The 16,533-nt window shown below is 32.8% G+C and overlaps 1 protein-coding gene across 2 annotated transcripts; it reads right to left on the minus strand.

The window, feature by feature from the left end:
* Positions 1–5,984: 5,984 nt before the first annotated feature.
* On the minus strand, positions 5,985–8,337 carry LOC108199031 (U-box domain-containing protein 1). 2 transcript variants are annotated; one of them, XM_017366794.2, is made up of 2 exons: positions 6,858–8,337; positions 5,985–6,701 (listed from the first exon to the last, which is right to left on the minus strand). In XM_017366794.2, exons 1-2 carry the CDS (start codon positions 8,122–8,124, stop codon positions 6,085–6,087), a joined length of 1,884 nt encoding a protein of 627 aa, XP_017222283.1. In that variant the 5' UTR covers positions 8,125–8,337; the 3' UTR covers positions 5,985–6,084. The 2 variants fall into 2 exon arrangements, with proteins under 2 accessions (XP_017222283.1, XP_017222282.1); XM_017366793.2 differs by having other exon boundaries at positions 5,985–8,335.
* Positions 8,338–16,533: the final 8,196 nt, after the last annotated feature.

The following is a 16,533-nucleotide window of genomic DNA, read 5'->3' on the forward strand; positions in this document are numbered from 1 at the left end:
ATGTATATGTGTTTGTGTTGTGCTTGTTGGTGATTTGGATTGGGTCAGGCGGCGGCGATATCATTGGTGGGAGAGCTTAGAGACGTTGATGGAGGTTGAAGGAAGATAAAGGTAGTGATGTGGTGGCGAGAGATTGGGTATGGTGGTCGTGATGGAAATCGTTGGCCGGCTATGCATTTTTTGAATGAGAGGGAAATGAAGCGGGTGGGAGAAAGAGAGATAGGGGAGAAAAGATGATATTTTTGTAATTTAATTCCTTGTATGTGTTAAAAGATAGTATATTTGCAAGATTTTAGACAATAGAGTATATTTGATTATAAATATTCAAAAATTGTATATTTATCAAATTCTCTTATTTTTATATTTTACCCACAATACATGGCAGGAATTAACTCCGGTCTTCGCATTTGCCCATTTGTTGATCTTCACATTTTACCCACATAAAATTAATTCTAGTTCTTTTTCCTTCATTATCTTCAATATTATTTTTACAAATATAATTTTTTTTAATTTAGTTGGACAACACAAGAATACGAGTGTACCTTCATAAATCTAATTATTGTTTAGTAGTACTTATGTCCACTACGCAAGGGTTTTGAAATTGAAGAATTTTTTTTACATTATAATATAATTCAAATAATGTTGCTATACCTTTGTGCACTCATATTTTGTTTTACCTATCATATTATGTTCTTACATTACTATCAAATTAGTCAAACTACTGCTTCTCATTTATAAAAATATAAATATTCATTATTGTAAAATGACAGAATCAGAAAGTCGATCTTCGAAATTTACTAAAATGAATATACTTAGAGTCGATTTAGTTATCTTAAATTTTGTTTTGTAATTCGTATCATAAATATATTACTCAAATAATATTGACAAAATTTGGTCCGAAAGTTCTCATATTCTATTTGGAAATGTAATCCATTTATATTTGATTATGTTTATTTTAGTGCAGGGAAATAGATTTTTTTGCCACTCAACTTATAGCGTTTTTAGAAACTTACCACCCAACTAATTTATTTTTTCTTTTAATCACTAATTTTAGGTTTGGTTTTATTTTTAGCCACCAACTTAGGTTCGGATTTGATTACTTGCATTAGGATAATTTTTTGTATCATCATTTATACATAGTGATAGTATGTAATATTTTGATTATGTGTCGTATGCTTATATCTTTATATATAGCAATAATAATATAAAATAAGCCGATGGAAATTAAAATCAGGAAAAATCGTAATTAGATTCTAAAAATTCAATAAATAATGAATATGAAATTAAGACTTCAAACAATTCACCTTCTCTCGTAAGATTGTAATCGAGTGATATGACGCATCATCTGTCGCTATTAAAGTTTCAATCAACTAGCTCAGTCTAAGATCTCTTTTAAATTTATCATCAAAACTTTTAATAACTTTATCTTATTACAATTTTCAAGATAAATAAATAGAGAGGAAAACTTAATTTTCGATGATTGTCTATATAATGCATCATTTTATATTATCCTTACTCCCTCCGTCCCTCTCATTACTTTTTTCTACTGCTTAGCACGTATTAAGACTCTTATAAAACATAGTTTCATAATTTATTTTTGTGATTTTTTTTGTGTGTAAAAATTCAAATGCTGAATTTTCATTCGGAAGAAAAAAATAAAGTTATATTTGAAACTACATCCTTTAATGACCATAAAATGCGTGTAAAATTCTTATCATCCAAGGTAAACGACCTCAGAGACATAAAAAGTACTACATATATATATATACAAACATATATCAAATCATCAAAATATTACATACTACCACTATATTTTAATAATGCTACACATAATATGTAATGCTAATAATTAAATCCGAACCTAACTTCAGTGACGAAAAAAAAGCTGTATCCAACACTAGTGAGTAAAATAAAAAAAATATAGTTGAGTGGTTAGTTTCTAAAGACGCAATAAGTTTAGTGATAAAAAAAATTATCATAATACTAGTAATCAAATTCGAACCTAAGTTGATGGCTAAAAAGAAAACCAAACCTAACATTAGTGACGAAAAGAAAAAATAAATTAGTTGGGTGGTAAGTTTCTAAAAACGCTATAAGTTGAGTGGCAAAAAAATCTATTTTCCCTTTAGTGTACTGATATGTTCTTGTCCTTTTCTCTTAATTTCCAATATGGATAAATCATTTTACAAAAAATTAATAATTTTAAAATAAGAATTCAATTATGTATTAGTCAAAAAAGCTTTAATTTAATTATTTGAACATGATGTTTTGAAAAATTTTAAATTAGTCCAACTAATGCTTCTTATTTGTAAATCAATGTATAAATCTTCCTTGTTGTAAAAATACAAAAGGGGACAGTCGGTGTTTAATGGTGTAGAAATATCCGACTAATGCCTGCATAGTTGGTTTAGTTATCCTAAATTTTGTTCCGTAATTTGTATAATAAATATATTACTAAAATAATATCAAAAAAATATTTGGTTCCCAAGTTATTAATTTAATAAAGTTCCTTGTTTGGCGTGTGATAGAAAAGTTTCAATGTTGTACTTGAAAATGTAATCCATTCATATTTGATATTGTTTTTTCTTGTCTGTTTATTCTAGTGTAGTGTTATGTTCTCTTTCCTTTTCTCTTAGTTTGTATGATGGATAAATTATTTTACCAAAAATTAATAATTTTAAAATTAGGTAATCAAAAAAGCTTTACTTTTAAAAAAAAAATTGTTGTCCATAATTAGTCTGAATTGTAATATAAAAAAATGCAAAATGTTCTTATCATTTATTTAATTTTTAAACTTTTGTTTTCTCCTGAAATAATTTTGATCCCCAAAAAACATTTTACATAAATTCCGCATACCCCAAAAAATAATAAAATGGTGAATTTAAATTTCTTAATCAAATGGTGCCTGCATTCACTTTAGTGAACTTCCTACCTAACTTCCTACCTCCGTCCCTATTTATATGTCCACTTTGGAAGTAAAATTTTGTCCCTATTTATCTGTCCATTTATACTTTCAAAACTAATTTAATGATAGTTTTTCAAATATATCTCCATAATTTCAATTTTCAAGGCTTGATTTATTTAAAACTTGGTTGAATTCATGTTTCCAAGACATAAAGTAGGGATATTCCACCATTTTCAAGATATTAATTAGAGGTATTTAATGAAAAAGTTCATACAATCAATTGTTTCTTGATATGTGTTTTTTTTTTCAAAATGGACAGATAAAAAGGGACGGAGGGAGTAACATCTAATTTGTATTCAATTGAATCTTGGTAATGATTATATTAAACACCTAATTGTTCATTACAGTGCACAAAACTCATTCTCTGTCCTCTCACAAAGCACAAAACTCGTTCGTTGTCTTCTTACATTGCTTTGCCGCTTCAATCTGAACTTTGCGTAGGTATGGTTCTCATTCTAATTCTTCAATTTATATTCCTGTTTCATTGCCTGCATGCAAGTCAGATATAGTTTTATGTTTTAATTTATATAGGGCTATGGAATTTTCGGGTGTTATTGTAGAGAAATTTATTAAATTCCTAACAATGGCGGATACAATCTCAGATGAAATGGTTAGTTCCCTTTATTTTCTAGTAATTGGTATTAGGTGTTCCTTTTTTCATTTTCTTTATTTCACAGAAATTGCTGACGAAGATTTTGAACAAAGATGGTAACCGTCTTGAAACTTGTTTCTTGTTGAAATTCCGGAATAGTTATGAAATTTCGGTTATGCGCAACGAAGAGAAAGGGACGATATTTGGCCTTTCTACTTTGTATGAGGATTTCACAATCATGTTGTACACATAGCATTCCATGTTCCGACCGATCTATTCTGCAAAAACCTTATTTACCATTCTCTGGAAAGTTGCCCCGTATTATTCAGACCGAAGGACGTCTTGATATAGGTATATGTTCTATTCGGGGTGATGAATACTGTCTTGGGGATATCCTCGGCAATCATTGCAATTTGATGGTACCCGGAAAAAGCATCCAAAAACTTAAGAATCTGATATCCCGAAGTGGCGTCTATCAGCTGATCAATGTTTGGCAAGGGGTAGTGGTCCTTCAGGTAGTTTTTGTTCAGATCAATATAAATGACACACATCCTCCACGTGTTATTCGATTTCTTGATAACGACCACATTAGCTAACTAGTCCGGGTACTTAATCTCCTCTATGAACTTGGGCTCCAGGAGTTTCTCTACTTTGGCCTCAATCACCTTCTACCTCTCCATTGCAAAAGTTCTCTTCTTTTCTTTGACAGATTTAGCTTCAGGATCCACGTTAATTTTGTGTTGTGCGACCGAGAGGTCTAGGCCTGGCATATCTTTGGGCCCCCATACAAACACGTCATGATATTGGCAGACTACCCTTATAACATATTTCTTTAGCTCAGGCTCTATGTCCTTTCCGATCTGCATAACCTTTCACAAACACCCTGCATATAGCTCTACCTCCTCGGTTTTCGCTCTTGGTTCAACTATTGGGCAAGACATATCAGCCCCAAATTTCTCCAGCTCAATGTGCATGGTATGTCAGTCGGCCCCAAATTGGGTAGCAAATACGTTGACATCAAATTTCATTATATTCGTGATCTTGTCAGAGATAATGAAATAACAGTTGAATTTTGCAAGTCCGAAGGACAAGTTGCCGATATTCTTACAAAGGCTTTGAAGAAGAAATTGGGTTTTTACTCTGCTGAAAATTTGAGTGTAAGGGAGGCTGTTGGAATTTAAACTAAAAGTGTTCATTATTTTGTTAAGTGTCCAGGTGTTTGTACATGTAGTTATATTTTGAATAAGTATATTGACCTAGTAACTTAATGGGTATTTACATATTTGAAGCTGTTAGCTAGCTTAAATTCAGGATAGTTGGGTTATCTTTTTTGTGATGTAGTGGGTCAGTTAGGAGTATGTAGTGTAATCACATACTTATATGTGGTTTTAGTTAACCTAATGTGTTAGGTTTATCTCCAGAGAATTTATATTAAAAGCATTCAGTTTTTCTCCTGCATTAGAGCATCTCCAACGGTGCTCCTAAATCATTTCTTAAACAATAATATAAAATATGGCTTCCAATAAGTTAAATACATTGGAAAACGTGAGAACTCCAATGCTACTCTTTATATTTGGCTCCTCATTCACATTTTATATTTATTTTATATAAATGAGAGGAAAAAGTTAACTATAAGAGATAAAAGATTTGAGGGAAATTAATATTATATTGAGTTAAGAGCTACTAGATGCTCTTTAAAAGAAAGGAGAGAGAGTGGGCTCTTAAACTTTTAAAGAGTTTCTAAGAGCTCGTTGGAGCTCTAATTCTTGACTTGCTCTTTAAATTTAGAGTTATGAGTTTGTTTAAAGAGCTCATTGGAGATGCTCTTAAGCTCTCTCTTGAGTTTTTTGGGTTCTAGTATATAAATATTTGCCTTAATATCTACAATATATATATAACAGAAAAATCTTTAATTTATGCAGTTCGAGAATAAAACTGGACATGGGATTGGCTAATGTTATAGTTTAGCCAACAAGATTATAAAAGTGTTGGAGAATGTCCAATAGGGTTGGTTATAATGGTTGGCTAAATTGAACCCGCAAGACATCACGTAAAATTTGCTAAATTTATAAGTGATTTTGTTTCGATAGTATTGGCTTTATTTTAAAAATAGCATGTTATTATTATTTGAATTTGTTATAATAGAATGTATTTTTAATATGTTAATCGATGACGTGACATTTGGTACATATGTTTAGTGGTTCGACATATATAGTCATCCATACGTGCTTCGGTATAATTATACACAAGGAAGAGTATGGTTGAGGTACGATATTTTCAAGTGATTATCTATATTTATATTTTTTATTTTAATATACGAACTATTTTTTAGTTAAGAGTTTTTCCCGATTTGATTTGATTTGCGTTTAGCAATTAATAGGTGGATGAATATGAAAGGAAGTCCAAAGACAGAGATGCACAAATACAAATCCATTATCAATAGAAATATCTCCATAAATTTACATTTCTCTCTTCCTCAGCTATTAATTTTGTTTAGACTCAGCTGTGACTTTTATCTGACAGGAAATCAAGACTGGAAGCAACATCTATTGAGCAATCTGAGCAGAGCATCAGCCTTTCTTCGAGCCTTTAAAGATCCATCAGCAGCCAAGCTTTGCAGAGAAGGAATGCTCCTTGGATTCATCAATAATCTCCTTGCAACTTCCTCACCACTATCTTTACATAGTCCTAAAAGAAGTGTTATAGAATTTTCCTTGCCCTTGGGGGATCCATATCTTAACAAATCAATAAGAAGAGGCACCAATACTCTGCTCTTTTTAATTTCTTCTAGTCCTTCAGAGCACCCCAAAAGCAGTGCAAGAACTGCCAATGCATCATCAGTTATCCCTGCCTTGTCATCCATCAAGAGCTCAATGAGCAAGGGAATGGCCCCAGAAACCGCAACACATGACTTGTTTATGTTGTAAACGGCAAGATTGAAAAGCGCGGTTGCAGCATCCCTTTTCCCAGCTGTAGTTCCATCTATGAGAAGTTCCACCAAAGCGGGAATTGCTTTTGGATGTCCGCCAATGAGTACCTTGTAATCATCAACCATCGACAAGCTGAAGATCGTTGCTGCTGCGTTTTCTCTGGCCTCCATGGTTTTCCCCGAAAGAAGCACGTGTATTATGCTGTCAAGTGAACCTGCAGACATTATTAGTATCTTGTTGTTGTCGAATATAGAAAGGTTTAGTAATGCAGTGACTGCATTCCCCTGGATTCTTGAATCAGGGGAGCCTAGCAGTGTGACCAGAAACGGTATGGCTCCGGCTTCTGCAATCATTCTGCGGTTTTCCATACCAGTTTTTGCTAGTAAACGGAGCTCGTATGCAGCTTGTCTTTGGATGTCTGGTGATCCGGTTGCTAGTTTGCCCACAAGGAATTCTGCGGTCATCTTAACTGCATCACTTGCGGTTTTTGTGGCAGAGATATGATCGACAGCTTTATCTTGTAACTCTCTCTTGCCACTGCTCCGGTCCAAGTCTGGAGGAGAGGAAGTCGATTCACGTATCGTTATATTGTTCTCTTCACACCATTGGTGTATAAGGCTCTTGAGTGCATAATTGGGGATCAATGCCATATGAATTAGTCTCTGCCCGCTCTTAGGGCACGTGTGATGCCCTGTATTAATCCACTGGGCAATTGAGTTTCGATCATAAGTGTGTCCTGATGCTACTATCACCGGATCTCTCATCAAGTCTAGTGAAATTGGGCAACGGTACTCATCAGGGATGTTGAATGACGACTGAGACGACGAAGAGTGCTCGTGTTGCCAATTTGATGCTGAAGATTGCTTCAGATCCTCCGGGATTTTCTCTTTGTTCTCCCTACTAAAAATCATGGATTTTGACAAGGAAATCAGAGACATAAGATTGTTGATGTTGGAAACGACGATAAGGCCACCTGTTCCTGCCTGCTTCTCTGCTTCAGCCTCAAGCTTCGAAATCTCCTCCTCAAAATCCAATGGACTTCTCACACCAATGCTGATCAATATCTCTTTCACTCTGTTAAAATCATCTAAACCCGTGTTTCTCTTGTTCCTGTCACGATAGCTACCCATCATTAGGAAAAGCTCCTCGCGTCTCTGAATCTCTCCAGGCTCAACAAACAATTCAACCCTCTTTGCTTGCTTGCGAAGAAGTTCAACTTGCTCTTTCGTGTCAATTGTTATCTTAAGCAAGCTAAGAGGTAAAATATCCAACGCACTTCCCATCTCTTTTACTGTTACATGATATTGATTTGATAAAAGATCCGTCTGCATGAGGTTCCACAACGCGCTACCTTCTTTACAACCATCTATCAATAATTTTACCCTTCTGATCACCGAAAACAGCTCAGTAAGACACAGAATTGATGAAGGTGGAAGCGGGGCATTAGTCTCCTGAATTTCTTGAAACAATGAAGAAAGCAGCTTGACCCTTCGTATCATCATCGACACGTTCTTAACCTGTACAACCGGAAATTTCTCAATTGATGCAACTTCATTGGAGATGTGAATCAATGACTCCAGCAAAGACCCTACTGGAAGAAAGCCTGAGGAAACCAGAGGAGGTAGAGTCATATCCATGTAGTTCTACAGCACCTCAGGCTTCACATTGACTTTATATTCATTCCTATTTACGGAATCAAGCGGGGGCGGATCTAGGATTTAAACTTTGGAGGCATCAAGAAAATTTCCGGAAACCACTTATATATTTTTAAATTTTGTGGGGGCGCTTCTATAATTTTGAAAAATTTAGAAGGATGAAAAAATGTAACAAACAAAATTAGGGAGGGCACGTGTCCCTCGTGCCTATTCTTAGATCCGCCTTTGCGATCAAGGCCTCGCTACGTTTAAATTTCTTGACGACAAGTTCCATGTTAGAATAATGTCATGGACTAATGACTTGTTCTGTTTGTCCTGTTATTGTGGGTGACATCTTTGGTGGCTAGTAGAACAAGCCTGGGTTTTCTGCCACTTGGAGGACTTAGCGGGTTAGTTATATTCTTCAGCAATTTAAAATGCACAAGAACATTGACAAAACCTTGCCTTCTATTGGTCAATAGCTTGTGAGAATGTGTTTGCAGACCTTATATTAAACTGTGAACAAGTAAGATCTGTTTTATACTCCCTCCGTCCCTCCCATTTCTTATCGAATGGGTTGGGCACGGAAGTTAAGAAATATGAATAAATTAATTGAAAAGAGAAAGAAAAGTGGGTGAAGTGGTGGGACCCGTTGATTTTTAATGTATAAAAAAGAGATAGTGGAGTAAAATAAGTGTGAAAAAAAAAGAAAAGTGGAGAAGTGGTGGGACCTATTGACCATATTTGGTAAGTTTTGAAATGTAAAGAATTGGATGAGACATTTCAAAAATGAAAGTGTAAAAAAATGGAAGGGACGGAGGGAGTATATCAAGATTTGAATGTTGCGCTTGGACAGCAGCGAAATGACATTGCAAGTTGAGTGAGCTTTTATAATAATCTATGCAGGTGAGGTTTACCTTGAAATCATCTGAGTCCAGACACCGCCAAATTAGTTCTCAATCACTCACACTCTTCGGCTCTAGGTGCCAGTTTGGCCCATCCTACTTCCGATAAGAAGTCGGTTTCTACTTTTCTTAACCCGTTTGTGTAAAAAATTTGAAGCACTTATAAAAAGTTAAGAATGTTAACTTTTGTTGCAGGACTTCTACAAACAATTTAATCACTTATAAGTTTTAATTTAGTTCTTACTTTTAGTCCAATTCTTTACTACAAGTAAGAAACACTTTTTTAAGATTACTCAAGCGCTCCTAAATTTCACGAATCTTAGTTAAAATAGGTTTTAGGATTTTAAGTTAAAGTGTATGCTCCACCTATTTTAAATATTGTATGATTACTCTATGTTATTCCTAAATTCGGATTCTTAAATGCAAAATTTGTCCGTCAGGAGTGAATCAGATTAAGGTATTTCGTATTCATGTTTCTCTGTGGTTGCGCATAAGTATTAGCCATAAAGGTGAGTTTGACTCTATTATATATATTAAGTAGGGTTTCCACTTTCCATTTGTTGAAACCTGGAAACAGGTTAATTTTAGTCAGTGTTATGAAAAGCGCAAATCGGCTCTAGGCGGTGGAAGGACCTTCTAGCGCTTAAGCGGTAAAGCGGACGCTTAAGCGGAATCTTAAGCGGCCAATAAGCGGATTAATAAAATATAATTAAATATTTAATTTTAATATTAATATATTCAAAAATAATGTTATATTGTGGTAAGAATTTAAAATTTTAATAATATATATATTTTTTAATTTTTTAATATAATTATAGTTATATTATATAAAAAAAATATTTTAAAACTGAAAAATTAGCAAGTCAAAATCATTTTGACCGCTTAAGTACCGTTTAATCCGCTTAACGACCGCTTAATCCGCTTAATAGTCCGCTTAATTTTCAAAAACGCTTAAGAACCCGCTTAATACAAAATCGAGACGTTTTAGGGCCGATTCCGCTTAGGCGGCCGCTTAAGCGGCCGCTTAATGCGCTTTTTAAAACACTGATTTTAGTTTAGTCCATTATGCAATAATCTTTCGTGATTTTTATGTAATTGGAGAGGTCATATCGCTTTCTCAGTATTTAAAATTCTAATGACGAAGACGTTGACAATAACAATTTGTTAGAGCGAGTCCAATAATATCTTAATTGAAGCACTAAATATAATATAAAAATTTATGTCTCTAAAAATTTATAATAGATTTAACTAACATCAACTCCAACAATATGTGTTATATGTTTATTATTTTATTAAAAATTCTTCTTTATCATAGAGAGAGAAAAAGAGTGTATATAAAAATTTATTATAAAATATAGGATAGTACAAGAAGAGATGTGTATCAAGAATAAGTTTTGAAGGGGTTGTCCCAATAATATAAAGCATCACTGGAAAATTTTTGGATTAATTTTTCAACAAAATATCCTAAATTTTTTCAAGTTTATTTATTATTTATTTTTTATTATAAACTTGATAAAATCTAAATATATTATCGTAAATATTAGAAGTCATAACCTTTTAGACATTTCAAAATAATGTGTAAAACTCTATAAATAATATTTATACTAGTTAAACTCATATTTCAAGATACTTTGTATGATATTTTTGGTCATTTTAGTGACCAACTTGATACGATAAGCCACTTCACCACCTCAGTAACCAACTAGATAATTAGTCTTTTTAAATTGACACTTGCTTAGTTGCGAATTTTTATGTCACGAAAAAAAATTAGAAATGGAAGTTAGTTTGGAATTTTGAAATGAGAAATTGGGCAAATTTTATGTGTTCGGGATAGGGGTGTTCATCAAACCGCTCACATCGCATAAATCGCCCGCACCGCTCCGCACCACACCGCAAAATGCGGTTTTTCATATTCGTGGTGCGGTTGCGGGTTGAAATTTTAACAAATCGCGCGGTGCGGTGTGGGTTGCGGTTTGAAATTATACGTGTGCGGTTCAAACCGCACCGCACCACTATTTTCAAATATTAAAAATATATAATATATAATTACAAATATTTATATTATATAGATTAATTATTTATTACGATGTTATCTCCTATATGTGTGTATATATATTCAAGTTACTTAACTTAATTTTAATAATTTTAGGTTATTTCTAAGACGACAAATAAATATTATAATTATATCTGTTTTCCAATGAAAAATTTGTTAGTGTTGAAATCTTTTCATCTTTATCATACTTATATTTTAGTTTATATTTCTTTTGATGAGTAACATAACTCTAAATTTTTAAATACATATAGTTTAAAATTATTTTTATATTTTAATTCAAAAGTATAAATTCTTTGAATGTGTAAACCACACAAACCGCACCGCAATTTTGTGGTGTGGTTTACTCGGTTTTTATATTACGTGGTGCGGTTGCGGTTTACGAATTTTCTCAAACCGCATGTGAGGATTGGTTTGCGGTTTTAAAAAAAAATCGCACCGCACGCACCGCGAACACCCCTAGTTCGGGATATCCGGATCAAATGATAGAATACATTTGAATGTTGAGTTTTTCTTTCAGAATTCGAAAGTTGAGTTCGAATTAAGAATTTATTTAAAATAAATACTTGATCATTTTAGGATGCAAAATTGCAGTCCAACATCAATCCCCATTGAAATTGATGGAAATTGATTTATGCGGAAAAAAGAAATATTAAATGTATAATATATGTAAGTAGTCTGAATTTGATGATTCATTTTTAATTGATTAACTTGACTTGGCATATTTAGTAAGTCTTGTAAGTAAATTGTATAATTAATTTTGGATGACCCCTAAGAAAAGAAGTAAAGAGGATCATGCTCAAGTACTTAAAAATATGTTGTATAAATTGGTATATCAGGAAGACGTGTTTAAAACCTTTTTTTATTATTGTGTAAATATCGATTGTGATATTAATAATGAGAATTTAACCTCGGGTTTAATGTTTAATTTTTGTAGAGTAGAAGTTGGGATACAAGAAACATGAATGTATTTATAAAAGTTGAAAATGATAATGATGGATATTTTAACATATGAATGAATATTTTGATATCAAGTATTGTTACTAAAATATTTGTGACACACGTTTAATTGATTGGAGTAAAAATATTTTTAATTTGTTATGTTTGGATTGTCATACACTCTTAAAAATGTGGGAGCGAGGAAAAAGATATTTATCAAAATGTCAAGTGGGATATTGTATTTGACTTAGTTTTGTCGAATATAAAAGAAATAAAATATATTATTTATATATTTGAAGATTAAAATATAATATATACGTGTGATTTCCAAATACGCATTTAGTATGTGAATCAATTGCAGAATTTATAAATCAATGTATATTATATTTTATGTATTGATGATGGCAATATTAATTTTTATTTAATTGAGACCAGGTCTCGTGGCTTACAGAGGTTTGAGTGTTATTGTGTTATCCTTTTTGGAAGAGATTTGCACCCATCTCTCTTCTCCCACGCCTTCAACATTGCAATCTGTGACAATGATGGTTCTTAATTTCTCCATTCGTTTCTTCCACCGGACTTCGCTACCAACAATGATGAATGTTTAGGTAAGTCCCATGTCAAAAAGGCCGTGGGCTAAGATATTATAGTCATATTGTATTACACACTATTTTATTTATCGTACACTAAGTCGAGGGTCTTTACAAAAACAGATTCTCTATTTTAAGGATAGGAGTAGGGCCGCGCGTACATTTTACCCTACTCAGACCCTGCTCTAAATGAGAATACTGAGTACAGATGGTAAGGTATGATATTTAATACAGTAGCAATTATGATTATTTCAATTTTGAATTATGATATCATTTTTAAATATCAAAACATAAAAATATTCTTATATTTATTATATATTTTACACTTTATTTAATAAATGCTGTGTGTATATTCTGTTTGGATAATAATTTTTTTGAGATTACGTTGATATATTTATTGGAGAAATTATACGATTCGCTTCATATTTTTATATTTAGACCTAGCAATATAGGCCCACAACTATATATACAGTCCAAACCAAACTAATTTTCAAAATTTGGTCCAACAAAAAATCACATATTTTATTTTGATTTGGTTGGTTTTGAAATCACCTTTTTTATCCAAAATATGGACCAAATATATCATATCCATATTTCCATGACACAGTGCCCTCCAACTTGGAACTTGTACCAGCTTTTATCCCATAAGGATTGAGGCCTTGACATCGTTTCACCCCGAAAGGAACATGGCTGCTTGACGAGAAATTAATGAAATTATACACCTGGGGTGAATAGGTATTATGGTTAATATACCTGATTTTTATAAATTACCGAATAATTAAAAACTGTCGCAGAAAATTTGCTGTTAAGATTCAAGATATACAATCAGTTAGCTAACAATGCATATGCAATGCAAAACAGATATAAATAGTAAGCCAGCAACACCAAGAATTTTAGTCAGGTTCGACCCGTAATCTTATTGGTCTATGTCCTGGTCCCCTACCAACTGGTAAGAGATAATATTATCAATCACTGAAATGTTACCGATTACAAGATTTAATAATATAACTCCCTTCAACCCTTGTTCCTATTTTCAGTTTGCTGAAACCCCTGAACCCTGAACCAAAAGCTCTTCAGACTTATACTTCCCAAGTATACTCTTCTAGCTAACTAGTTCCTTTGTTTCCTTGTTTCACAAGCTGGATGCACAGCAATAAAAACACTTACACCTTGAACAATACAATATAGGTGAAAGAATACAACCGAAACTATGAACTCTTAATAGAAATATATACGAATATAAATACTAGATCTCAAAGAAAGATTTAGCAATGATAGAGTTGTATTTTCAGAATCTTGAGGTGTGTTCTTGTATATTAAAACGGAAACCACACTCAAAGTATTCATACATAGCATTCCAACGGTCATAATTCAACAAATTCACAACGTTCTTGGCCTAACCACCTCACGTTTAATTTTCTTGAAAAATGAACGTTTGAACACTGCATATTTTACTGAGGAAAAGAATAGGAAAGCTGTAAAAACAACTCAGTAAATCATTTATATAAAACCACACAGTTTGAGTAGAAGTAGGAGTCTTAAAGGATAAAAACGATTTGAATTATAACTTCAATAAATTAAGAAAACAATTTTAATAAAACTCTTTTAAAAAAGGATTAGCTCTAATGTTTATATACGGTATATATGTGTATTAGAGTCCTTACACAATGTTTCCTAACAAATGTCCTTGAAATTTGGACTTCATTTTTATCCACTTGGTAGTCTGTTAGTATGTTGTGAACTTGGCTGATAGTTTGTCAATTGTCCCTGTAAGCTTGCTGACAGATATAACTTCAACTGAAAATCATGTGAGCTGTTAGCACATTTAAAATAAAGTTCATAGCTAGCTTACATGTCTCAGTTTTATGCTATTAGATTGTTGTTAGTGTTGTTGTTGTCTCAAGCCCCGAAACGCCTTCCCTGTTAAGTCAAACTCTCAGCTTATCAAAAAAGTCACGTTAAGTCATAAGCCATAAGCTCAGTCAAACGGGCCTAGAAATGGTTTAGGGCATGTATAGTGGTGTCTTAAAAATAAGACAATTGTTGGATGTCCTAGTGTTTTAAGGCACCACTAAGAGCAAGTCCAAGAGTGCCTAAACTATAGTCCTAAACTAGAATTTAAGGCATTTTGCATAGATAGGTACTTCAACAATGTCCTAGTGGTACCTTAAAACACTAGGACATCCACTACGTGCCTCATCTTTAGGGCATCACTAAGCATGCTCTATTTCACTTCTATCAATAAAAAATATATTTTCCTTACTTTTTACACATCTCTTCTCTCTCATCTTTTCTCTTCCCTCCAACTTTAATTCAAATATAATACTCCCTCCGTCCCACAATACATGTCACTTTGACTTTTTTCACGTAATTCGAGGTGCAAATAAAACATATGTCTATATATTATTTTTCAAATTTTCTTCTTTCGAATAAAAATATGGATGTTATACTTTTATGCAGAAAAAGAAAATTTGAAAAATAATGTATAGAAGTATGTTTTATTTGCACATCAAATTACGTGCAAAAAGTCAAAGCGACATGTGTTTTGGGACGGAGGGAGTAATATTTTAATCATAAGACACATTTATAAGGCATATTGTTGGAGTGAATATACAAAAATCATTTTATTATATTTATAAGGCATCTAGTAGGACATTGTTGGACTTGCTCTAAGACATTGTTGGAGCACTCATTTACTTCAAATGCCTTAAATTTTGATTTAAGACATCAATTTAGGGCACTTTTGGAGCTCCTTCTGGCTGGTTTTGGTGAGAGCTTGTCATTAAGTCCCAAAAATATGAGCCCCATTAGAGCAAGTCCAACAGTGTCCTAGCAAGTGCCCTATAAATATAATAAAAAATAGTGTCCTAGCAATTTAAGACATCTTTTTTATACATGAACTACAACAACATGCCTTATATGTGTGCCTTATTATTAAACTAATAATTTATTTGAATTAGAATTGGAGGAAAGTGAAAAAGTAAGAGGAGAGAGATGCATTGAAATGGTGGGAAGTTAATATTTTAATGAGAAAATTAGTTTAGGACATGCTTAGAAGTGCCTCAAAAATGAGGCACTTGTTGGATGTCCTAGTGGTTTAAGGCACCACTAGGACATTGTTGGAGCACATATTTCATCCAATTGCCTTAAATTTTAACTTAGGACATCAATTTAGGACATTGTTGGACTTGCTCTTAGCCCCTCAAACAAGATCAAACTATTTTCTCTAGAGCTTCGCAATTTCCATGACAACTTTGACATTTGCATTGACACATTGTTTACTCAAAACGAATTTGTCTTGCCTAAATTTATATAATTATCTTTCAAGATAATTGTATTGAATCATACTTATTATTTTTGTAGCAATTATATGGATGTATGATTTTTTAATTAGCTTAATCAGGTCTATATTCATTTCGGTAGTTTTTAATTGACAAATTTACTAACCTGCAGCATGCATGTGAAAGCTCAGAGAAGATGTGTAATTAATATAAATTTTAAAATTTTGATACAAATATGGATATCAATATTTTAATCCATAACCATATAAAACCAAATCAAATTATAAATACATTTGATATAATTCAATATGGTCCAAGTTATACGGAGATCACAATTAATTGGAGTATTGGAGTTCTCCATCTAGTCCGTTCGTTTTATTCAGATCTAACGGCTGTGACATTTTCTCTTTTTCTTTTTTATAAAAACCTGTGTATACAGTTTTGATCATATACGTATGATATGGCTCTGAAATTGGCCCTAAAAATTATTGGGTAATTTTGAGCCCGGGTCTGATTAAAGGCCAGAATATAAGGCCCGGATTCTGGGTTTATCAACCAAAATTCGTGGCTAGCAGATTGAGGTTATAAAAAGCCCGTTGGGCATCCATGTTTGAGAAACATGGACTGCCCAAACTCAAGGCACGAGC

The sequence above is a fragment of the Daucus carota genome, chromosome 8 (genome assembly GCF_001625215.2).
Source record: "Daucus carota subsp. sativus chromosome 8, DH1 v3.0, whole genome shotgun sequence".
Lineage (NCBI taxonomy): Eukaryota > Viridiplantae > Streptophyta > Magnoliopsida > Apiales > Apiaceae > Daucus > Daucus carota.